The sequence below is a fragment of the Macrosteles quadrilineatus genome, unplaced genomic scaffold (genome assembly GCF_028750875.1).
Source record: "Macrosteles quadrilineatus isolate MER2022 unplaced genomic scaffold, UCM_ALF_1.0 Scaffold_1__1_contigs__length_201487025, whole genome shotgun sequence".
Lineage (NCBI taxonomy): Eukaryota > Metazoa > Arthropoda > Insecta > Hemiptera > Cicadellidae > Macrosteles > Macrosteles quadrilineatus.
Genome location: NW_026542594.1, coordinates 122,434,541 through 122,461,046, shown reverse-complemented (window position 1 = coordinate 122,461,046; position 26,506 = coordinate 122,434,541). Strand labels below are relative to the sequence as shown.

General features: G+C 39.5%; 3 protein-coding genes across 5 annotated transcripts in view; 2 read left to right on the top strand and 1 right to left on the bottom strand.

The window, feature by feature from the left end:
* The window catches only part of LOC128984115 (glutamate-gated chloride channel), a 216,133-nt gene that overhangs the window by 33,614 nt on the left and 156,013 nt on the right, over window positions 1-26,506 (top strand). The gene's annotated exons all lie outside the window — the stretch shown is intronic.
* Window positions 1-26,506, bottom strand: part of LOC128984186 (annexin B9-like) — a 281,946-nt gene that overhangs the window by 170,716 nt on the left and 84,724 nt on the right. The window lies entirely within an intron of this gene.
* On the top strand, window positions 21,012-26,198 carry LOC129000249 (uncharacterized). Its single transcript, XM_054427211.1, has one exon. It carries the CDS (start codon window positions 21,012-21,014, stop codon window positions 26,196-26,198), a length of 5,187 nt encoding a protein of 1,728 aa, XP_054283186.1.

The following is a 26,506-nucleotide window of genomic DNA, read 5'->3' as shown; positions in this document are numbered from 1 at the left end:
ACTGGAAATTCGCTTAGTCGGCAGGTTTGCTGTGGCGGGGGTCTTTTTATTACTAAGATAATCAATTATTGGTATTCTCTGACCCTTAAAACATAAAATTAGACACAAAAATTATTATCCTGTCTCTTCTATAGGAAAAGATACAGCAAATATACAGTTTTTAAGCCATCTTGGCCGCCATCTTGAATATTTCAATTTGCTCAAGGGTGACAAAGTGGCACCTTGCAGATTTTAGTTATGTAGCTCTTGAAGAAACAGAAAACACCATAAAACTTCGGGTGGACCTTACTTTCAGGTTTGGGTGAAAAATGCCTTTTGGCAACTAGACTAATACGCTAAACCGATTTTTGTGAACAGAACTCCTCCCTCATTTTTGGACCGATTTTGATGATTAAAGTGTCAAAAAAATTAGCCTGATTTGTAGTTTTGCAAAGTGTTTTTAGTTTATTGATATCTTTATTAGTTTGGGCAGGATCTTCCATCAAAGTTGGATTTTCTCCCATAAGATTAACATGGAGGAATCTAAATATTTAATTGGAAACTTTGCCTCCACTAATTTGAGAGAACGGCTGGGCGTAGAAACTTGGTAGAGGTGTCCAAAGAAAGGTCTTGGTCTGTAGATGAGTTATCAAAAGAAAAACGAAGTAAATTCGCTTAGGGCTCTGCCCCAGAAGCCTTTCAAGATCCCTCCACAGATTTGTTTACATTTTGGCCATGTGGATAATACTTTTTAATGAAACAGCTGTTAGTTTTAAAATTGTATTTTAAACAACACACATCTATTGGGAGTTACTAAATAGTCCAAAAGAAATATTTGCAATGTTATTTTCTGATTTTAAAATTGATTTTCTTCTGGTGGAAAATCTTATTATAACAGTAACTTTTGAGATTATTTCTTATTGAATTATCTTATATCTATTGAACGGGTTGTGTCTGCATTTTTTACCACTTTTGCCTATATCATTCAAGACAGATGATCATAGGTTCGTGAGATTATTGTCATACAGGCTTTCAATCATTGGAAAAATCTTCGATTGTGTAATACAATACAAAATAATATAAGTGCAGAAGGGCACGGTGCCCATTTGAGGTGTTTAGCTATAAAAGATCCACCAATACGATTTTAATACTACAGTATTTAAAGGTTCTTCCAAAGGAAGAGATACTAGATAGCATACTAACAACTCCGATGACGTACGGTATGGGAAATATTTTATTCATTGAAATGGGAAATATTTTATTCATTGAATGATCAACCCTTTTTGGTAACTAACGCAATTAATATAATTGTTTTTACAATTATTACTCTTTGAACAATGCTAAATGCTCAAAATATGTATAATTTCACTCAATTTATTGCAGTTAGATGAATTAGCGTAAGCCTTGAAAGTAACCGTCGATTTCGACGGGTTTCACCTAGTTTTACAATGTTCTCTTTAAGAATAACATGGGAATTCTTTATTTACAATTTTTTGAATTTTCCCCGTTACCAATAATGTTCAAAACACTTCAATACACTAAACTATTCTTCTTTTTAAGTTCTTCAAACATTTGATCTCTTCGTTCGGGCAGTAAAAAAAATAAATATTAGAAATGCAGGTGTAAAAACTTCGGGTAGATTCTTATACAATCTCGCGTATGGATTTATTTCCGTCAAAATGTTTCCCCATTCCCACAAAATCGTCTGATCTAAATGATTAGAGCTGCTCTCCATTCCTTTGTTAGTCGCCTCAGTTCGAGAAATTCTCATCAGAAGGAATGTTAAAAGCAGCGGGACCTTCATACCTTACGTCCTAACTTCTAAAACATGTAAGACGCAGATCTTTGAAAATCAGCCTATGGGGCAGAGCCCTTAGAGAATTTGTCCACATCATTACTTTTCGGCAAATCTAGACACTTTGAGCTTCATTTTGATGTGCCATATGCCTATATTTTTACTTGGTTAATGGCCCTCACCATTTACATTAAATTTGATTGTATTTTTTTTTAATAATACAAGCTGCTATACCCGTGCTTTGCAACGGGAAGAAATGTGACCTAGAGAGCTATTAAAGTGGTGCTGATGTGTGTTTTAGAATACAGCAACTCTATGAAAATATAGTTTGAAAATATAAACTGATTTAAAGGCGTAAACCAACTAACTTTCAAACCCCTACTTTTGATGTTAATATAGATCCATAAGAATATGACAGCATACCTTAGTGTAGCAATAGCATCAATTGCTTCATATTAATGCTTCATGAATGACATATTTTACCATAATTCTTCAATTTTAGTCAAGCCTCTTCACATTTAGCTTAATAAATAAATTAAAAAATGTAACTTTGAGCAATAATTTACAAAACGTATACAACCTCACTTTAAAACCCCCTCCTCAATCTACATAAAGCGTCACAAACATCTTTTTCGAGGTGTTTTACAACAAAAACCAGTTCATTGTACTGACCAGCTGCAGTTCATTGTACTGACCAGCTGTCTCATTAACTAAATTAAATTAAATCATTTAAACATTGGAAGCATGCCAGACGTAACCCTTTGGAAATCAGCCTGTGGCGCAGAGCCTTAGGAAATTCGTCCATATCAATACTTTTCGGCAAATCTACACACTCTAAGCTTCATTTTGATGTGCCATATGCCTATAATTTTATTTAGTAAATGACCTTAACCGTTTACATAAAATTTGATTGTGTCACTTTAATAATATCATATTTTAATATTATAGATAATAGATATCGACTTAGTTTGGTTAATTAGTTTTATTCACCTAATTAATCTTAGAGAAACAAAGGTAATCTTTGAAACGTAAAATGGTATTGTATTATTTTTTTGCATTGGAAGCAAGTTTTGAATTATAATGAATGCTATATTTGCACACGAGTACTCTCGTTATGTTTCACAAGTTTTACAGAAGTCCACTAATGTTATGTTTAAGTTAAGCTTTTATGAACCTTAAAGAAGCTAACACGAAATAAGCATTTTTATTAATTTATATTTTATTTACCGTACCAGTCCACTTTTATTATGGAAATACTCTGGGCATATAATAACCCTTAAAATGATGTGTTATTGCCGGATTTCTAATATACCGCGTAAATGTCTCTATGTAGGTGCGTTGCATTAACGTATTTTCGTCGAGGAAGTAAAATTTTTAACCATTAAAACACATCTTACCCGAGTTGCCAGGGGGATCACTTACGCCAATCTTTAACAGATTGAAATAAAATGTGGTAAAGTGGAATTTTGATGAAGTAATAGCGGGATCCAGGCCTCTAGGTCAGGGGGGGGGGAGGAGGAGGAAGAAAGATGGAGAAGTCGCACATGAGCGTTCCTTCTGTTGAAATAAAATAATAATATATTGTGGGAAACTACGAACCCCAAAATGTGAACAATCGTTGGATACGGTTTACTGGCATAAACAATTAGACACTCTAAATAGATTGAAGTAATTTATGTTACAAGGGTCTACGTAATCAATCATCCTATTGTACACCTTTTCTTTGCTAATGGACACGGCAAAATAGTGGTTTGAACGCGAGACTTCTATCCTGGAGGCTAGACTTGGGCTTGACTGCATGTCGTGACCCGGTGTAGTTGTTAGTTCATCTATAAATATTAAACAAGTCTCTACTTTAAAAAAAAATAGGTGAAGAGATTTGTTCCTGGATTGGATATCCCTCTACAATAATGAGATGGTTTTTATTTTTACTCGGAACTTAATTTTTGTTTGTAAAAAATATATACCCTGCAAGTCCTGTCATTAAGGAGTTAATCCAATCCATTCAAACGTCCACGAACTTCCAATTAAACATAGTTTAATTAGTTGTACGACATGAGGACATTTAGGCACTAATTAGGCTGAACTTTACGTCCTACACTCATTCGAATGAGAATATCGATCGGTATATCGATTATACGATATATCGAATGAAACAATCGAATGATCGATATTTTAATTTGAGTGAGTGTAGGACGTAAAGCAAAGTGCAGCCACTAATTATTTAAATAACCTTAAACCCTAACCTTTAGAGATATTATAAAGCTGGTAGGCCTATTCTTCATATCTCTCAAACTAATGCAATATTTTTGTAAACTATACTTCGCAAGCAGTTACAATAGTGTGTTCATTCCAAGGAATAAGAATAACCTTCTTGACATAATATATGCGCGACTTAGGGTACAGCTTTGAGCATTCAAGTGTTTGTATTCGGATACATATTCATGGCTGTGGTGATTTTAAAATGAGCAAAAACTGTACCTTTTTATTGGTTGTGTGTCGCCGTCTCCCATAAGTGCTCAAGTCTACAACACCACATATAGTACATCTTGTTTGTGCCATGATCTTTCCATACTATTAGCACTCAAGCATACAACGTATTGTAAATCATGTTTGTGCCATGGTCTTTCCGTACTATTAGTGCTCAAGTCTACAACACTAGGTATTGTAAATCATGTTTGTGCCATGGTCTTTCCATACTATTAGTGCTCAAGTCTACAACACTAGGTATTGTAAATCATGTTTGTGCCATGATCTTTCCATACTATTAGTGCTCAAGTCTACAACACCACATATTGTGAATCGTATTTACGCCATGATATTTCCATACTATTAGTGCTCAAGTCTACAACACCAGGAGTCTGTTTCATAATAAACTACAAACTAATATTAATAGTAAATCAGCTGATCGCCCAATGCAAATCTAATGGAAATTGCAAATTACTAGTAACAGCTTGTACCTTGTAGTTTGTTATGAAACAGGCCCCTAGTATTGTGAATCTTGTTTGTGCTATGATATTTCCATACTATTAGTGCTCAAGTCTACAACACTAGGTATTGTAAATCATGTTTGTGCCATGGTCTTTCCATACTATTAGTGCTCAAGTCTACAACACTAGGTATTGTAAATCTTGTTTGTGCTATGATCTTTCCATACTATTAGTGCTCAAGTCTACAACACTAAGTATTGTAAATCATGTTTGTGCCATGGTCTTTCCATACTATTAGTGCTCAAGTCTACAACACTAGGTATTGTAAATCATGTTTGTGCCATGGTCTTTCCATACTATTAGTGCTCAAGTCTACAACACTAGGTATTGTAAATCTTGTTTGTGCTATGATCTTTCCATACTATTAGTGCTCAAGTCTACAACACTAGGTATTGTAAATCATGTTTGTGCCATGGTCTTTCCATACTATTAGTACTCAAGTCTACAACACTAGGTATTGTAAATCTTGTTTGTGCTATGATATTTCCATACTATTAGTGCTCAAGTCTACAACACTAGGTATTGTAAATCATGTTTGTGCCATGGTCTTTCCATACTATTAGTGCTCAAGTCTACAACACTAGGTATTGTAAATCTTGTTTGTGCTATGATCTTTCCATACTATTAGTGCTCAAGTCTACAACACTAGGTATTGTAAATCATGTTTGTGCCATGGTCTTTCCATACTATTAGTGCTCAAGTCTACAACACTAGGTATTGTGAATCTTGTTTGTGCTATGATCTTTCCATACTATTAGTGCTCAAGTCTACAACACTAGGTATTGTGAATCTTGTTTGTGCTATGATCTTTCCATACTATTAGTGCTCAAGTCTACAACACTAGGTATTGTGAATCTTGTTTGTGCTATGATCTTTCCATACTATTAGTGCTCAAGTCTACATCACCAGGTATTGTGAATCTTGTTTGTGCTATGATCTTTCCATACTATTAGTGTTCAAGTCTACAACACTAGGTATTGTGAATCTTGTTTGTGCTATGATCTTTCCATACTATTAGTGCTCAAGTCTACAATTAATTAATTCGTTTGTATTTATTGCGGTAGAATATTATATTTCTTTATACTTCAGCAAAAACAGCCGTATTGAATGTATGCGTTGCGGATCCAAAGTAGCATTTTTACTCTCTAGGGAGTAAATAGTTATTTGTGTAACTAGGCGCTCGCGTTAACATTATATTTTCATACAGTTCCTATTAAAAGAGTATAAATAATTAGACTTTCAAACACTAAACAGCACGTTTTAGGTTAGGTTAAATTCAAGCGTTGAACGAGAATTATAAAGTTAACACGAAACAACAGGTTTAGTCGTTGTATCGAAATCCAAAAGGCTGTGACATGCTGCACCAGCTGATAGTAGTCGTAGTATCTTAAAGCGTTGTCAACGTATGCCAAGCGTACACGTAATACGTGCCTGAAAGCACACTTTTTAGTGTTGTTTGGTTGGAATACTAGAGTGCGACAAATAAATGAGTGTGGCAAAAGTAAGTATGCACAGTCTTTAGCGGAAAGCCGTACGGCAGTTTGAACATAACAAATTAATTCTGGTGCTACCATTACCTTGTCGGATGTCTCGACTGAATGATGTCTGTCTCGTCCAAGGTAGCCCAGGGGATGGAGGTGGTTAGCAGCGGTGTAGACCAATCAATGGTGCGGGGGCAACAACAAGGGAAATGACTAGCACTGGTGAAGTTAAAATTACTGGTATATTAATTGAAAACTTAAGATTGGCATACATGAAGTTAAACTGTAAAAACAATGAATAACATTGAAAGTCCAAATTGTGGAGGTAAAGGTAAGGACGTCTACCCGTGACGACATCAGCAATGCCAGTGTAGAGGAGCGTCTCCAGTGGTTGGAGTGGGGACGACTCCCAGTAGATAACGTTGGGTAGAGTAGCACCAGCACCATTCTATGAACTTTAAATAGTTACCGAACAAATTAAATTTAGCAATTAGCTACTTTGAGTGCTATAATCAGAGTAAGGAAGCCTGATTTGTCAGGTAGATGTAGGAAAACTCGTTTTCATTACACTGTCTCAAAAACAGCTGTTTTACGGATCATTTTGAGTCCCTAAAGATAGCTTTTTGCGGACTAGTCCGTAAAGTTTTACGGACTCGAACCATATGGTTATGTCAAAGCTTATCTCAAAAACAATATATTAACAAACTTTGTTTGTTTCTTAACGTTCCTTTTTAACCGACTTCCCCACAACCAACAAAAGGAGGAGGTTCTCAATTTGTCTGTGGCGATGTTTTTTTTCTATGTATGTTCACCAATTTCTCTGCGATTCTTTTACCGATCAGCGTGGTTCCACCACCAAAATAACCAGGAGAGTTTCTATTTGGTACCATATATAGAATTATATTTAAGTGTAATATTTGATTAGGTGAAAAATGCTGAAAACTTGAAATATTCAACATTTATTTTGTTTATATTTGTGCAGAGAAGTCAATAAACAATAATAATATTCCTACAGCTGTTAGTTGAAACCATTTAAATGAAGCTACAGACAGTTCTTCACGAAACAGTTGCTTCATATTGATTAAAATACTATTTCTTGCCATGGTGCCTAAATAAATTACATTGAAAAAATTAATTTCGTTTTGGTTACTATAAAAAAGGTATTTCAACGTTTGACCTGATTTGTGTATAATTTTGTTTTGAGTATTGAATATTCTGACTTATAAAAACATACTGAATAGCTGTATGATATTGACAAATAAAGGTGTAACCTATTGTGAAAACCAAAGCATTCGTAAAAGAGGTCCAAATATAAATTAAATGCAAATATTCCTTACAGGACCTAAGAAGTGTGAGAGTTCATAATCGTCAATCGTTTTTAAAGTTTTAAATATTTTAAAACATGCATTTGCAGATGTGGAATGTTTATTAATATTCTCCACCCATGAACTATATCATATCAATACTATTATGCCTGCTTCAGAAAGTCATAGAGGAAACTGATTTGCAAAACGAAACCACCTACCCCTGCTTACACCACTTTTAGCTGAACCAGTCTTTCATATACATATTTTACAAAGGTACTATACGTGATAACAACCAATGTTCTACTTTTGAGAGAATTTTAGTGCTGGTGGCTGAGGAATAACTTTTATATTGTTCCAAAAGGCTTGCTTGAGACGTTACTGTATCTAAATAACTATACAGCCCGTCTATATTATATACAGCCCGATGTGTAACTGACTGACTCACTCACTGATCAGGTATACTAAATATTGGGCACTTCTAGAATAGCTAGGGAGCTGAAATTTTCGGTGGAGGTCCGTATGGGTCCCAAACTACCAGGAAAATCCCAAAAAGTTACATTTTCAAATTGCAACCCCCACAAAAAAATTCCATTAAAAACGCCCTTTTTTTGGGAAAACACGTTTTTTTAAAACGGCTGTAGCTCGAAAACGGTAAGAGCTAGAATCGATTTGAGGAAAAATCGTGAGTTTGGAATTAAATTTTCTACAAGACACTATTAAGCGTTTTTCGAAAATCGCACTCCTTCACCTTCAAAAAACGCCCTACTTCCAAAAATTGTAAAAATTCTTGATTTTTTTAAGTGTTTTTAATTTTTAAAATGACTTTTCGCACATATATTTCTACTTTTAATGCTCCCAACGTTGAAAGGAATGTCCCTAGAGTGACCTTCCATAATTTTAACCTACAAAAAAAATTTCAAAATGGCGGATTTTCAATCAAAAAGATCGTTTTTTTAATGTATTTCTTATGGAGAATTAACATGCTACGACAAGCAAACTAGAAGTAAACGTGAGTAGGTGAAATATGGGCGTTTGGCGACAGAAAACGCATTTTTGTCACTTCTAGAGTAGCTACGGAGCTGAAATTTTTTGTAAAAGTTTGTCTGGGTACCAAACCACCCAGAAAGTCCTAAAATTTAGTTTTTCCAACTGAAACCCACCAAAAGAAATCCTTTAAAACCCTAGTTTTTTTTGGGAAAAACTTGTTTTTTTAAAACTGCTGTAGCTCGAAAACGGTAAGAGCTAGAAACGATTTGAGGGAAAATCGTAGGTTCAGAATCAAATTTTCTACAAGACAGTTTTCTCATAGAAGGGGTCATATTGAAAATCTGACTCCTTCACCTTCAAATAACGCCCTACTTCCAAAAATTGTAAAAACTCTTGATTTTTTAAGTGTTTTTATTTTTTTAAACGACTTTTCGTACATATATTTGTACCTTTTATGGTCCCAACGTTGAAAACAAAGTCCCTTGAGTGACCTTCTATAATTTGAACGTACTAAAAAAATTAAAAATGGCGGGGTTTCAATCAAGAAGGGAGTTTTTAAAGATTTTTTTAACGTATTCCAATCCCATTCCAACCCCTCTCTTTCATCCCCATTAAAATTTTTAAATTCATGACAATAGCTAATTTGCAACAAAAAGGTGAGTGAGCGTAGCGAACGAGCTAACCTGAAGGCAAGTGAGCGCAGCGAACTTGCTCCGATCTAAAAGTGAGTGAGCGTAGCGAACGAGCTAACCTGAAGGCAAGTGAGCACAGCGAACGAGCTCCAACCTAAAGGTGAGTGAGCGTAGCGAACGAGCTAACCTGAAGGCAAGTGAGCGCAGCGAACGAGCTCCAACCTAAAGGTGAGTGAGCGTAGCGAACGAACTTCAACCAGGATTTAATTGAGCCATGCGTTTCTCCAACCTAAAGGTGAGTGAGCGTAGCGAACGAGCTAACCCGAAGGCAAGTGAGCGCAGCGAACGAGCTCCAACCTAAAGGTGAGTGAGCGTAGCGAACGAACTTCAACCAGGATTTGACTGAGCCATGCGTTTAGTTTAATTTTTTTTCCCATCTCCACCCCAAATTCGTGTTTAAACCTTAAATTTTACCTTATTTTCCCTATTTTTCGTGATTTTGACTGCGCAAGGGGTCCATTCTTCATGCCGATAATTTTCACCAACCCCCGCCCCTAAGATTATTTTAAAATATTATTTTACCTCACTCTAACTCCTAAGATTTTATATCGATGCTTATTGATGTGAAGAAAGTTTTTTGAGGTTGTGACTTAGCAAATTTAATTTATCATAGCACCGGCCAAACATCGAGACACTAACATGTCAAGACTGGTTTGGTTTGCACTTACCAACCCCTCTATAGAATACTTCGCAACTGCCAAGTTATCACTACGTCTTTTACGCAAAAATGTTTCCGGACAAAAAATGTTTCCGGACAACATCCTGTCCCCCGTGAACATTTTTCATCACGGCTACTATTAAAAGGGGGCCTGGGGGCGGAGCCCCCAGCGAGCACAAGGCGAGTCTATATTATATACAGCCGCTTGTGTAACTGACTGACTGACTGATTCATCAGGTATACAAATCTTTGGGCACTTCTAGAATAGCTAGGAAGCTGAAATTTTTTTTGGAGGTCCGTCTAGGTCCCAGACCGCCAGGAAAATCCCAAAAAGTTACATTTTCAAATTACAACCCCCCCAAAAAAATTCCATTAAAAACGACCATTTTTTGGAAAAACACGTTTTTTTAAAACAGCTGTAGCCCGAAAACGGTAAGAGCTAGATTCGATTTGAGGAAAAATCGTGAGTTTGGAATTAAATTTTCTACAAGACACTATTAAGCGTTTTTCGAAAATCGCACTCCTTTACCTTCAAAAAACGCTCTACTTCCAAAAACTGTAAAAATTCTTTATTTTTTTAAGCGTTTTTAATTTTTAAAACGACTTTTCGCACATATATTTATACTTTTTATGCTCCCAACGTTGAAAGGAAAGTCCCTAGAGTGACCTTCTGTAACTTAAACCTACTTAAAAAAATTCAAAATGGCGGATTTTTGATTAAAAAGTTCGTTTTTTAACGTATTTCTTATGGAAAATTAACATGTAACGACAAGCAAACTAGAAGTAAACGTGAGTAGGTGAAATATGGGCGTTTGGCGACAGAAAAAGCATTTTTGTCACTTCTAGAGTAGCTACGGAGCTGAGATTTTGTGTAAAGGTTTGTCTGGGTACCAAACCACCCAGAAGATCCCAAAATTTGGTTTTTCCAACTAAAACCCGCCAAAATTAATTCCGTAAAACCCTAGTTTTTTGGGGAAAAACACGTTTTTTTAAAACTGCTGTAGCTCGAATACGGTAAGAGCTAGAAACGATTTGAGGGATAATCGTAGGTTCAGAATTAAATTTTCTACAAGACAGTTTTCTCTAAGAAGGAGTCATATCGAAAATCTTATTCCTACACCCTCAAAAACGCTCTACTTCCAAAAATTGTGAAAAACCTTGAATTTTTTGGTGCTTTTAATTAATAAAACGACTTTTCGTACATATATTTGTACTTTTTATGGTCTTAACGTTAAAAAGAAAGTTCCTTGAGTGACCTTCTATAATTTCAACGTACTAAAAAATTTAAAATGGCGGGTTTTCATTCAAAAAGGTATTTTTAACGTTTTTTTAACGTATTCCAATCGAACGAGCTAACCTGGAGGCAAGTGAGCGCAGCGAACGAGCTCCAACCTTAAAGTGAGTGAGCGTAGCGAACGAGCTTACCTGAAGGCAAGTGAGCGTAGCGAACGAGCTCCAACCTAAAGGTGAGTGAGCGTAGCGAACGAGCTAACCTGAAGGCAAGTGAGCGCAGCGAACGAGCTCCAACCTTAAAGTGAGTGAGCGTAGCGAACGAGCTGACCTGAAGGCAAGTGAGCGTAGCGAACGAGCTCCAACCTAAAGGTGAGTGAGCGTAGCGAACGAACTTCAACCAGGATTTGATTGAGCCATGCGTTTAGTTTAATTTTTTTCTCATCTCCACCCCGAATTCGTGTTTAAACCTGAAATTATCACGGCTACTATTATAAGGGGGCCTGGGGCGGAGTAAATATTGTTACATCCTCAATCCCTTTGTATTGTGACGTTATATAATTGTGGCTAAATATAGGTTTACAGTAAATGCCTTAGAAAATTTTTGTATTAGAGCACCAAACACACATCGAGACTCTAATATTTTTGGGCTTATTTAATCACCCCCTTAAAAATACTCTTTAAGAATTAACTAGCAACTGCAAAGTAATCATTATATTAAAACGCAGAAAATATTCCTAAACAAAATTCTGTCCCCCGAGGAACATTCCCACTGACCCCAAACCAAAAAAGGGGGCCTGGGGGCGGAGCCCCCAGCGAGCACAAGGCGAGTCTATATTATATACAACCCGATGTGTAACTGACTCACTGATCAGGTATACTAAATATTGGGCACTTCTAGAATAGCTAGAGAGCTGAAATTTTCGGTGGAGGTCCGTATGGGTCCCAGACCACCAGGAAAATCCCAAAAAGTTACATTTTCAAAACGCAACCCCCCTAAAAAAATTCCATTAAAAACGCCCTTTTTTGGGAAAAACATGTTTTTTTAAAACAGCTGTAGCTCGAAAACCGTAAGAGCTAGAATCGATTTGAGGGAAAATCGTGAGTTCGCAATTAAATTTTCTACAAGACAGTTTTGTCAGAGAAGGCGTCATATCGAAATTCGCACTCCTTCACCTTCAAAAAACGCTCTACTTCCAAAAATTGTAAAAATTGTTGATTTTTTTAAGTGTTTTTAATTTTTAAAACGACTTTTCGCACATATATTTCTACTTTTGATGCTCCCAACGTTGAAAGGAATGTCCCTAGAGTGACCTTCAATAATTTTAACCTACAAAAAAAATTCAAAATGGCGGATTTTTAATAAAAAAGATCGTTTTTTAACGTATTTCTTATGGAGAATTAACATGCAACGACAAGCAAACTAGAAGTAAACGTCAGTAGGTGAAATATGGGCGTTTGGCGACAGAAAAAACATTTTTGTCACTTCTAGAGTAGCTACGGAGCTGAAATTTTTCTGAAGGTTTGTCTGGGTACCAAACCACCCAGAAAGTCCCAAAATTTAGTTTTTTCCAACCGAAACCCACCAAAAGAAATCCCTTAAAACCCTAGTTTTTTGGGAAAAACACGTTTTTTTAAAACTGCTGTAGCTTGAAAACGGTAAGAGCTAGAAACGATTTGAGGGAAAATCGTAGGTTCAGAATTAAATTTTTTACAAGACATTTTTCTCTAAAAGGGGTCATGTCGAAAATCTTACTCCTTCACCTTCAAAAAACGCTCTACTTCCAAGAATTGTGAAAATTCTAGATTTCTTTGGTGTTTTTAATTTATGAAACGGATTTTCGTACATATATTGGTACTTTTTATGGTCTTAACGTTGAAAAGAAAGTCCCTTGAGTGACCTTCTATAATTTCAACGTACTACAAAATTTAAAATGGCGGGTTTTCAATCAAAATGTAGTTTTTAACTCTTTTTTAACGTATTACTTATAGAAAATTATTATGCTTATACACGCAAACGAGATCTAAATGTAAGTAGGTGAATTATGGATTTAGACCAATCCCATTCTAACCCCCCCTCTTTCATCCCCATTAATAAAATTTTACCATTAGCAACAGGGTGCAGCACTATTATTTTTTAAATTTATGACAATTGCTTATTTGCAACCAAAAGGTGAGTGAGCGTAGCGAACGAGCTAACCCAAAGGCAAGTGAGCGCAGCGAACGAGCTCCAACCTAAAGGTGAGTGAGCGTAGCGAACGAGCTAACCTGAAGGCAAGTGAGCGCAGCGAACGAGCTCCAACCTAAAAGTGAGTGAGCGTAGCGAACGAGCTAACCTGAAGGCAAGTGAGCGCAGCGAACGAGCTCCAACCTAAAGGTGAGTGAGCGTAGCGAACGAGCTAACCTGAAGGCAAGTGAGCGCAGCGAACGAGCTCCAACCTAAAGGTGAGTGAGCGTAGCGAACGAACTTCAACCAGGATTTGATTGAGCCCTGCGTTTAGTTTAATTTTTTTTCCATCTCCACCCCAAATTCGTGTTTAAACATGAAATTTTACCTTATTTTCCCTATTTTTGGTGATTTTTACTGCGCAAGGGGTCCATTCTTCATGCCGATAATTTTTACCAACCCCCCGCTCCCGAAGGGGGCCTAAGATTATTTTAAAATATTATTTTACCTCACTCTTACTCCTAAGACTTTATATCGATGCTTATTGATGTGAAGAAAGTTTTAGAGGTTGTGACTTAGCAAATTTAATTTATCATAGCACCGGCCCTACATCGAGATTCTAACATGTCAAGACTGGTTTGGTTTGCACTAAACAACCCCTCTACTTCGCAACTGCCAAGTTATCACTACGTCTTTTACGCAAAAATGTTTCAGGACAAAAAATGTTTCCGGACAACATCCTGTCCCCCGTGACAATTTCTCATCACGGCTACTATTAAAAGGGGGCCTGGGGGCGGAGCCCCCAGCGAGCACAAGGCGAGTCCATATTAATATACAACCGCATGTGTAACTGACTGACTCACTGATCAGGTATACTAAATATTGGGCACTTCTAGAGTAGCTAGGGAGCTGAAATTTTCGGTGGAGGTCCGTATGGGTCCCAGACCACCAGGAAAATCCCAAAAAGTTACATTTTCAAATTGCAACCCCCCCAAAAAAATTCCATTAAAAACGCCCTTTTTTGGGAAAAACACGTTTTTTTAAAACAGCTGTAGCTCGAAAACGGTAAGAGCTAGAATCGATTTGAGGAAAAATCGTGAGTTCGCAATTAAATTTTCTACAAGACAGTTTTGTCAGAGAAGGCGTCATATCGAAATTCGCACTCCTTCACCTTCAAAAAACGCTCTACTTCCAAAAATTGTAAAAATTCTTGATTTTTTAAAGTGTTTTTAATTTTTTAAACGACTTTTCGCACATATATTTTTACTTTTAATGCTCCCAACGTTGAAAGGAAAGTCCCTAGAGTGACCTTCTATAATTTTAATGTATTAAAAAAATTCAAAATGGCGAATTTTCAATAAAAAAGGTCGTTTTTTAACGTATTTCTTATGGAGAATTAACATGCAACGACAAGCAAACTAGAAGTAAACGTGAGTAGGTGAAATATGGGCGTTTAACGACAGAAAAAAACATTTTTGTCACTTCTAGAGTAGCTACGGAGCTGAAATTTTTTCTGAAGGTTGTCTGGATACCAAACCACCCAGAAAGTCTCAAAATTTAGTTTTTCCAACTGAAACCCACCAAAAGAAATCCTTTAAAACCCTAGTTTTTTTGGGAAAAACATGTTTTTTTAAAACTGCTGTAGCTCGAAAATGGTAAGAGCTAGAAACGATTTGAGGGAAAATCGTAGGTTCAGAATTAAATTTTCTACAAGACACTTTTGTCTAAACAGGGGTCATATCGAAAATCTGACTCCTTCACCTTAAAAAAACGCCTTACTTCCAAAAATTTTAAAAACTTTTGATTTTTTAAGTGTTTTTAATTTTTAAAATGACTTTTCGTACATATATTTGTACTTTTTATGGACCCAACGTTAACGGTAATAGCTAGAAACGATTTGAGGAAAAATCGTTGGTTCAGAATTAAATTTTCTACAAGACACTTTTCTCAAAAGAAGGGGTCATGTCGAAAATCTGACTCCTTCACCTTCAAAAAACGCCCTACTTCCAAAAATTGTGAAAATTCTTGATTTTTTTGGTGTTTTTAATTTATAAAACGACTTTTCGTACATATATTTGTACTTTTTATGGTCTTAACGTTGAAAAGAAAATCCCTTGAGTGACCTTCTATAATTTCAACGTAATAAAAAATTTAAAATGGCGGGTTTTCAATCAAAAAGGTAGTTTTTAACTCTTTTTTAACATATTCCTTATAGAAAATTAACATGCTTATGCACGCAAACAAGATCTAAATGTAAGTAGGTGAATTATGGATATTTAGACCAATCCCATTTTAACTCCCCCCCCTCTTTCATCCCTATTAATAAAATTTTACCATTAGCAACAGGGTGCAGCACTATTATTTTTTTAATTTATGACAAAAGCTAATTTGCAACCAAAAGGTGAGTGAGCGTACCTGAAGGCAAGTGAGCGCAGCGAACGAGCTCCAACCTAAAGGTGAGTGAGCGCAGTGAACGAGCTCCAACCTAAAGGTGAGTGAGCGTAGCGAACGAGCTATCCTGAAGGCAAGTGAGCGCAGCGAACGAGCTCCAACCTAAAGGTGAGTGAGCGTAGCGAACGAGCTAACCTGAAGGCAAGTGAGCGCAGCGAACGAGCTCCAACCTAAAAGTGAGTGAGCGTAGCGAACGAGCTAACCTGAAGGCAAGTGAGCGCAGCGAACGAGCTCCAACCTAAAAGTGAGTGAGCGTAGCGAACGAGCTAACCTGAAGGCAAGTGAGCGCAGCGAACGAGCTCCAACCTAAAAGTGAGTGAGCGTAGCGAACGAGCTAACCTGAAGGCAAGTGAGCGCAGCGAACGAGCTCCAACCCACAGGTGAGTGAGCGTAGCGAACGAGCTAACCTGAAGGCAAGTGAGCGCAGCGAACGAGCTCCAACCTAAAGGTGAGTGAGCGTAGCGAACGAACTTCAACCTGGATTTGATTGAGCCATGCGTTTAGTTTAATTTTTTTCCCATCTCCTTCCCAAATTCGTGTTTAAACCTGAAATTTTACCTTATTTTCCCTATTTTTTGTGATTTTTACTGCGCAAGTGGTCCATTCTTCATGCCGATAATTTTTACCAACCCCCCCGCCCCCAAAGGGGGCCTAAGATTATTTTAAAATATTATTTTACCTCACTCTAACTCCTAAGACTTTATATCGATGCTTATTAATGTGAAGAAAGTTTAAGAGGTTGTGACTAGGCAAATTTGTGACTTGCGCCATGGCCCATTTGTATTTACCCCCAACCAAAAAAGGGGGCCTGGGGGCGGAGCCCCCAGCGAGCACAAGGCGAGTCTATATTATATACAGCCCGATGTGTAACTGACTGACTGACTGACTGACTGATTCATCAGGTATACAAATGTTTGGGCACTTCTAGAATAGCTAGGAAGCTGAAATTTTTTTTGGAGGTCCGTCTAGGTCCCAAAGCACCAGCAAAATCCCAAAAAGTTACATTTTCAAAATGCAACCCCCCCAAAAAAATTCCATTAAAAACTCCCTTTTTTGGGGGAAAACACGTTTTTTTAAAACGGCTGTAGCTCGAAAACGGTAAGAGCTAGAATCGATTTGAGGAAAAATCGTGAGTTTGGAATTAAATTTTCTACAAGACACTATTAAGCGTTTTTCGAAAATCGCACTCCTTTACCTTCAAAAAACGCCCTACTTCCAAAAATTGTAAAAATTCTTGATTTTTTTAAGTGTTTTTAATTTTTAAAATGACTTTTCGCACATATATTTCTACTTTTAATGCTCCCAACGTTGAAAGGAATGTCCCTAGAGTGACCTTCCATAATTTTAACCTACAAAAAAAATTCAAAATGGCGGATTTTCAATCAAAAAGATCGTTTTTTTAATGTGATTCTTATGGAGAATTAACATGCTACGACAAGCAAACTAGAAGTAAACGTGAGTAGGTGAAATATGGGCGTTTGGCGACAGAAAAAGCATTATTGTCACTTCTAGAGTAGCTACGGAGCTGAAATTTTTTGTAAAAGTTTGTCTGGGTACCAACCCACCCAGAAAGTCCCAAAATTTAGTTTTTCCAACTGAAACCCACCAAAAGAAATCCTTTAAAACCCTAGTTTTTTTGGGAAAAACATGTTTTTTTAAAACTGCTGTAGCTCGAAAACGGTAAGAGCTAGAAACGATTTGAGGGAAAATCGTAGGTTCAGAATCAAATTTTCTACAAGACAGTTTTCTCTAAGAAGGGGTCATATCGAAAATCTGACTCCTTCACCTTCAAATAACGCCCTACTTCCAAAAATTGTAAAAACTCTTGATTTTTTAAGTGTTTTTATTTTCGTACATATATTTGTACCTTTTATGGTCCCAACGTTGAAAACAAAGTCCCTTGAGTGACCTTCTATAATTTGAACGTACTAAAAAATTAAAAATGGCGGGGTTTCAATCAAGAAGGGAGTTTTTAAAGATTTTTTTAACGTATTCCAATCCCATTCCAACCCCCTCTCTTTCATCCCCATTAAAATTTTTAAATTCATGACAATAGCTAATTTGCAACCAAAAGGTGAGTGAGCGTAGCGAACGAGCTAACCTGAAGGCAAGTGAGCACAGCGAACGAGCTCCAACCTAAAGGTGAGTGAGCGAAGCGAACGAGCTAACCTGAAGGCAAGTGAGCGCAGCGAACGAGCTCCAACCTACAGGTGAGTGAGCGTAGCGAACGAACTTCAACCTAAAGGTGAGTGAGCGTAGCGAACGAGCTAACCTGAAGGCAAGTGAGCGCAGCGAACGAGCTCCAACCTAAAGGTGAGTGAGCGTAGCGAACGAGCTAACCTGAAGGTGAGTGAGCGTAGCGAACGAGCTAACTTGAAGGCAAGTGAGCGCAGCGAACGAGCTCCAACCTAAAGGTGAGTGAGCGTAGCGAACGAACTTCAACCAGGATTTGGTTGAGCCATGCGTTTAGTTTAATTTTTTTCCCATCTCCACCCCAAATTCGTGTTTAAACCTTAAATTTTACCTTATTTTCCCTATTTTTCGTGATTTTGACTGCGCAAGGGGTCCATTCTTCATGCCGATAATTTTCACCAACCCCCGCCCCTAAGATTATTTTAAAATATTATTTTACATCACTCTAACTCCTAAGATTTTATATCGATGCTTATTGATGTGAAGAAAGTTTTTTGAGGTTGTGACTTAGCAAATTTAATTTATCATAGCACCGGCCCTACATCGAGACACTAACATGTCAAGACTGGTTTGGTTTGCACTTAACAACCCCTCTATAGAATACTTCGCAACTGCCAAGTTATCACTACGTCTTTTACGCAAAAATGTTTCCGGACAAAAAATGTTTCCGGACAACATCCTGTCCCCCGTGAACATTTCTCATCACGGCTACTATTAAAAGGGGGCCTGGGGGCGGAGCCCCCAGCGAGCACAAGGCGAGTCTAAATACTATACAATCCGATGTGTAACTGACTGGGGATACAAATTCTAGACCACTTCTAGATGAGCTAGAGACTTGAAATTTTCGGTGGTTGTAGGTCTAGTGCCCAAACCACCCATAAAATTCCAAAAAGTCGCATTTTCAAATTTTAACCCCCCCGAAAATTCGAATTCCCCCCCCATGTTATTCTTATGGGGAATAACATTAAAAATGGCCGACTTTCGTGTTCCCATCTGAACCACTTAGAAACGTGCTAGAGACTTCAAATTTGCGTAGTATTGTAGTAAAAGATCTTACATTACCGGTGGAATATGCAAAAGTCCCATTTTCAAATTTTAACCCACCCAAAAATCCAAAACGGCGGACCTCTGAAAACGAAAAAACACTTTTTTTTCAACCGGATGTAGCTCGAAAACGGTAAGAGCTAGAAAAGATTTGACAGTATATCCAGGAACAGGAATTAAATTTTCTACAAAACCCTCTTGGGCGTTTTCAGAAAATCGCACTCCTTAAGCTTCAAAAAACGCCCTACTTTCAAAATTTTGTAAATTTTTTTCAAATTTTTATCGGTTTTTGCTATGTTTTCGTACCTAAATAATTATTTTTTGCAAATATTATTAATGTTTCGTATTCTCCTTAGTTTACTTTACATTTCACCCTTTACATGTATTTTCGTAACTTTACTCCTTGACCCCCAAAAACTTAATTTTAATGTGAAAATTTGATTGGTTTTTACCGGTTTTACCAGCCCCATGTTATCCTTATGGAGAATAGCTATGTAATTTTAATACTTTGGTATGCTCATCTGATTAGTTTAGAAACGTTCTAAAGACTTTAAATTTTTGTAGTATTGCAGTATGGGATCATCCGTTAATGGTGGAATTTGCAAAAATACCTTTTAAAAATTTTAACCCCCAAAAAAATCCAAAATGGTAGACGTATAAAAACGAAAAAACACGGTTTTTAATACCGACTATAACTAAAAAACGGTAATAGCTAGCAAAAATTTGAAAGAATCTTCATGAACAGGAATTAACGCATTTTCAAATTTTAACCCCCCCGAAAATTCGAATTCCCCCCCCATGTTATTCTTATGGGGAATAACATTAAAAATGGCCGACTTTCGTGTTCCCATCTGAACCACTTAGAAACGTGCTAGAGACTTCAAATTTGCGTAGTATTGTAGTAAAAGATCTTACATTACCGGTGGAATATGCAAAAGTCCCATTTTCAAATTTTAACCCACCCAAAAATCCAAAACGGCGGACCTCTGAAAACGAAAAAACACTTTTTTTTCAACCGGATGTAGCTCGAAAACGGTAAGAGCTAGAAAAGATTTGACAGTATATCCAGGAACAGGAATTAAATTTTCTACAAAACCCTCTTAGGCGTTTTCAGAAAATCGCACTCCTTAAGCTTCAAAAAACGCCCTACTTTCAAAATTTTGTAAATTTTTTTCAAATTTTTATCGGTTTTTGCTATGTTTTCGTACCTAAATAATTATTTTTTGCAAATATTATTAATGTTTCGTATTCTCCTTAGTTTACTTTACATTTCACCCTTTACATGTATTTTCGTAACTTTACTCCTTGACCCCCAAAAACTTAATTTTAATGTGAAAATTTGATTGGTTTTTACCGGTTTTACCAGCCCCATGTTATCCTTATGGAGAATAGCTATGTAATTTTAATACTTTGGTATGCTCATCTGATTAGTTTAGAAACGTTCTAAAGACTTTAAATTTTTGTAGTATTGCAGTATGGGATCATCCGTTAATGGTGGAATTTGCAAAAATGCCTTTTAAAAATTTTAACCCCCAAAAAAATCCAAAATGGTAGACGTATAAAAACGAAAAAACACGGTTTTTAATACCGACTATAACTAAAAAACGGTAATAGCTAGCAAAAATTTGAAAGAATCTTCATGAACAGGAATTAAATTTCCTACAAGACACTATTACGCGTTTTTAGAAAATCGCACTCCTTCACCTAAAAAAAAAGCCCCACTTTCAAATTTTGGTAAATTTTCTTCAAATTTTTAACGGTTTTTGATAATTTTTCGTACATAAAAAATTTTTTCTTCAAATATTATTAATGTTTCGTACTCTCCTTAGTTTACTTTACATTTCACCCTTCACATGTTTTTTCGTAACTTTACTCCTTGACCCCCAAAACGCGTAGGTCAGTAACGCTGTATAGTCATTTGGTTCTCGCTCTAATTTTTGCTAATGGATTTGGCTACCCATGATTAAGTTTCACTGTCACTTCTTCCTATTTATTGGACTTGTTATTTTGGCGATTTTGCTGCAATTTTCTGTAAGCATGGAATTCTCTTGCGTTGCTGCTGGGTCGTTCCACCAGGGAGATCCCAGATTTACCGAGAGCAACAACGCTCAATGCATGGCAAATGCAACCTGTGCCCTCACATGGCAAGCATTCTGCGGCGGATTCAGTACCAACGCTATTGACGCTATACTCATGGCGGGCGATAGCTTGTATACACTATCTCGCCGTGAGCATAGCATCACTAACCGGTATCTGTTCCCTGAGGACCTCGCCAGGCACTTCGTGGTTGCACACCATCGTGTTACCATCGAAGAAATTTCTTGTGTTTGGGACGGGTTGTATCCGTTACGAAACGATGGCCTAGATGAGGTGACCTCTTCCTTGTCTTCGGTTTTGGAAGCAGCTATGCCCGGTGACTCCGTTGATAGCGGTTTTTTGTTTACGGGACAGTTGGTGACAGTCGCTTTTTGGCGTTTCCAAGGGCGGCTGTACCTCTTTGATTCCCACGCGGTAAACGAAAACCGTCGTCGAGACATTGATGAGGCGAGAAATAAGGCTAGGGTGTTCGTCTGTAATAGTTTTCGTTCTCTAGCTTCCCTCATTTTGGTGAATTCTGCGTTCGTCGGTGGGCAGTACTCCGTCACAAAAATAAAGTTTTCCGTCAACGAAACTCAAACTGTCCACACGGTCGACTGTTCGGACAATGACTTAACTCAGTTATCAGAATCTGCCTCTGAGACAGTTGTTCAGAAAACCAAATGTCCTGGTAGACCAAAAACAATAAAGCGTGGTCGTCCAAAGCTTTTAGACACGACCCGAGAAGAGCAAGTGGATGCGGCGAAGAAGAAGTATAGGGAGACGCACGCTGACAAACTCCGGGATGACAGTCAACGTTACACTCAAACCCACCCTGAGGTGCACCGAAAGGCTGTTCAGCAATACGACCTGCGTAATCCCGGTGCTTCTGCTGAGAGAGTTCAGATTTTTCGCCTGAAAAATCCGAAAATGTCTGAACTTCGCTATATGCCCGCATCACTTGCTCGGTCCGTAGTCAAAAATGGCCCCATGTCTGTTTGGAATGGGGAGCCACTCAATGAAATACAACCATACAAATTAAAAAAAGTCAGTCTCTGGGTTGACGACGTTTACAGATGTCGTCATTGCCAAGCACGGCTCTTCGAGGAGGAGAAGAATAGAAAGCAATGGTGCTGCGGGGAAGGAGCGTTCAATGTTCTCGACATTCCTCCGTTGCAAGAACGCTTTTATTCCGACCGTCTCTTCCTGGAAAGAGCCCGTGCGTACAACGACCTGTTTGCTTTCTGCGCGCTCGAAGTGTCAGGCGGGTATCGTCATCCCAGTGGTCTTTCTTTTTTCAAGATCGAGGGAAGAATGTACCACCAGGTCTACAATCTGGACGCCCCAGGACAAAAGTTCACCACTCGTTCTGGGAACGTTCAGTTTGTGAATCGGTCCCGCCTGTATATTGACGATGGCGAAGAGCGCCGTAACATTGCGATGGGTAGATCGCTTGATGCCGAGATCATCGACGGTATTGCTGATTTCCTGTCTAGGGAAAATCCTTACATTGAGCATTACCGTCGATTGAGCAACGAGCCTTCCGTAACAGCTCACTTGGCTTTTGAAGTAACAAGCAGGTCTACCCATGGCCCTGTTCTCGGTGATCGGCAAACAGGCGTCGAAGTGCACGCCGTGCTCAGCAATGATGAAAACGACACTGAGCCCCGGAGACTGACTATATGGAAATCCGGTTCCGATAGACCTACATTTATTGATCTTTTACACCCCCTAATGGAACCTTTCCAATATCCCCTACTTTACCCGCAAGGCACTGTGGGATGGCACGTTGGCCGCCTTGATAACAAGGGTGCCAAACTGACTCAATTTAAGTACTCGCGGTGCCTCCTACTTTCTGAACCTCGCTTCTCTCACCTAGGCCGTCTCTCACAAGCTTGGCAGGTTGAGATGTTCGCGAGGTACGAGGAGGAGAAACTGCGTTACATTAAGTTTACGCAGCTGAAGAACACCGATAGTGCCTTGCGGGTGGGGCCGGTTGACGAGATTCGGAATGCACAGCAGGGCTTGAACGACATCGCTCGTGATGAAACCGTCCAAGGCGAGGGTGGGGTGCAGGCAGGAAAAGTCTACCTCCCAAGTTCGTTCACCGGGGGGCCCAGGTACATGAAAGTAAAATACGAAGACGCTATGGCAATCGTATCGCGCCTGGGTTCCCCCACTTTCTTTTTGACGTTTACTTACAACGCGACTTGGGAGGAAAACAAGAAAGCTTGCCCTCGTGGAGGTACTCGCAGTGACCCTAGCACTGCTTGCAGAGTTTTTAGGATCAAACTTCTGGAACTTCTCCGAGACCTGCGCAGCGGAGCAATGTTTGGACGCTCTGTCTATATCGTCTACGTCATCGAGATGCAAATGAGGGGCCTTCCTCACGCCCACATTGTATTCAAGATTGACGGCGACGGACCAGTTCAGGCGTCCGAAATTGACTCCATCATCCGCGCGGATATTCCCTCGGAAGAAGAGGCCGGAGGCCGACTGAGAAAGTTGGTCCTCAAACACATGATCCACGGTCCATGTGGTAATGATCATAGGACTGACTTTCTCTGTTGGGACTCTGCAAAGGGTTACTGCACCAAATACTTCCCCAAGCCCTGCTGTGAAACCACCCACGTCGACGAGAGGGGATTCGTCCAGTACAAGCGAGATTATACCAATCGGGGGACAATTGTATCACGCAATAAGAACATTATCGTACATGACGGTTGGGTTGTGCCTTATAATCCCGCACTGATGTTGAAATACGAGGCTCACATCAATTTGGAGCTGGCGTCTACTCGCCGCGTGATTAAGTACCTCTTCAAATATCTTATGAAGGGAGGATCTCTCCAGAACGTCACAGTTACTCCCTTCAGTAAGCAAGATGATGAGGTACAGCATTACGTGACGAAGAGAATGGTGGGTGCCAGTGACGCGTGCTGGCGTTTATTAAACTTTCCAGTATCAGAATCTGAGCCGGCTGTTGAATGTCTTCCCGTCCATCTGGAGGGCAAGCAGTCCGTCCTGTTTAGACCTGGCCAACTGGCAGAGGCAGCCGCTAGGAACAGCTCCAAACTCACCATCTACTTTGACCGGCCTCGTATTTCACTGTTTGACGACCTGACTTATCAGGGGTTCTATGAAACGTTTGTGGTTCATGTCAAGCGCCCAAAAACTGCGGAGATATACGAGCACCCCGATGGCGTCCATTTTATCACTGCCCGACAGCGTGGCGAGAAGGTGTGCAGACTGTTTTGGGTCTCACCGAGCAGGACAGAACATTATTACCTGCGTATCCTGCTTATGACTGTATCTTGCCGTGGTTATGCCGACCTCCTGTCCCGCGGTGGACCAAACTGCCGCACTTTTCAAGGGGTCGCGCGGCATCTTGGCTTGGTGCAAGACGAACAGGAGTACCACTACGCACTGCGCGAGGCCGCCACTTTCATGACTGGCCCGAGACTTCGTTCTTTCTTTGTGATCCTCTGCAACATGGGGGCTCCTGCAGCTCTCCTGTGGGATGCTTTCCGTGATTCCATCTGCGAGGACCACATAGAGCGTAATCCTCTCGATGTTGAACTGGCCTACAAGCTAGGTCTCATCGATATTGATCGGAGTCTTCGTCGGCAGGGTTCTTGCGTCGCAGATCATGGCCTCCCCGATGTACACGATGACACGACGGAGTTGGGCAGAGAACTGCTCTTACATGGTGAAAATCAACAGAGAGTGTTTGTGGAGGAGTGGGTGCCAAAGCTCTCTGAAGATCAAAACCGCGTATTTGAGTACGTTACCTCCGTTCTCAATGCCCCTGCCAGCGGAACGTCGTCGAAAATCATTTTTCTTGACGGCCCGGGAGGCTATGGGAAGACCACTCTGATTCGTGTCATTCTCGCATACGTGAGAGGTTGTCGTCAGGTTGCACTGGCAGTCGCTAGCTCTGGGATCGCCGCGGGTAACATGCCTGGTGGAACTACAGCTCACAGCATGTTCCGGTTGCCACTCGACTTCGGTGACGGCACCGGCTTTTGGAACATCACCAACGGCTCCCAGCGAGCAGAGCTCATCAGGGCCGCAAGGCTCATTGTCTTTGATGAGGCCCCGATGGCACATCGGTTCGTTTTCGAGGTTCTTGACAGATCCCTGCGAGACCTCATGCGTTCCAGTGAGCTATTCGGTGGTAAAATATTCCTCTGTTGTGGCGACTTTCGCCAGATCGCGCCTGTCGTTGTAAACGCTCGTACTCCAACTGACATTGTTTGTGTCTCACTTCGGGCTTCCCATCTGTGGCAGCATTTCAAAATTTTTGCCCTGACAACAGCTCATCGGACTAGTAGTTCCACAGCCTATTCCGAATTCCTTCTTAGGGTAGGCAACGGAACTGTCAGTTCGACCACTTTCTTGGAGGGACGGAACGAACAAAGTCTAATTCCGCTGCTCGGGATTAGACAAGTGACGTCTTTGACTGATTTGGTCGATTCCGTCTTTCCCGCAAACGTCCTACTCGACTCTGATATGTGTTCGCGACGCGCAATCCTCTCGACTCTGATAGTGAACGTCAAGGAGATCAACGACCACATCTTGAACTCCCTCGACGGTCATCTGTACGAGCTGAGGAGCGCCGACACAGTCGACAGAGAGAACGACGATGGCCTGGATGTCGACGTTCAACTCCTGAACACGGCTACTGGCAAGGGCGTACCAGACCATGTTCTGCGGCTGAAGATCGGTTCTGTTTGCCTCATTATGAGGAACCTCAACATCGCTGAAGGACTCGTCAACGGCACTAAAGTCATCGTAATCGGCATCACCAACCGCCTGATTACAGTGAGACTTCCCGGACAGACGCAACCTATCGGAATTCCCCGGATTACCTTTACTTTTGCGTTTGTCGAGGGTTCGCCGTTACGTGTTCGTCGACGTCAGTTCCCACTGATGTTGGCCTATTGCATGACCGGACACAAGAGCCAAGGTCAGACAATAGATTCAGTCGGTGTTGATTTACGGACCGATTGCTTCACGCACGGACAACTATACGTCTTGCTCAGTAGGGTCAGACATCCAGACCATATTGTTGTTCTCGTACACCCCGAACGTGTCCGAGATGGAATCGCATACGCAAAGAACATCGTGTATGGCGATCTCCTTCTCTAAACCTGATTTGACATTAGCAGTAGGCTAGGGGATCTGCTTAATCAAAACTCCCCGTTGTGACTTGACAACATCGGCAGTACGATAGGGGGCCTGCCTTATCAAAAGTCCCCGTTGTTGTATAAAGTAGTTAGTAAAGTTTACTAACTTGTACATTTGTAAATAATTGTAAATATGGTTCCGACGTTTCCTGGCCTCCCCGTGGCGGAACTGGATATGCCATAAATTGTATGGCTAACCGACAGGGAAACAAACATTACTTGATCTATTTTCATAAATATATACATGAATATCTACTATAATCTATTTAA

Bases quoted from the DNA above. Each gene is read 5' to 3' on its own strand.
- LOC129000249 (XM_054427211.1), top strand. From the start codon at position 21,012: ATGGAATTCTCTTGCGTTGCTGCTGGGTCGTTCCACCAGGGAGATCCC.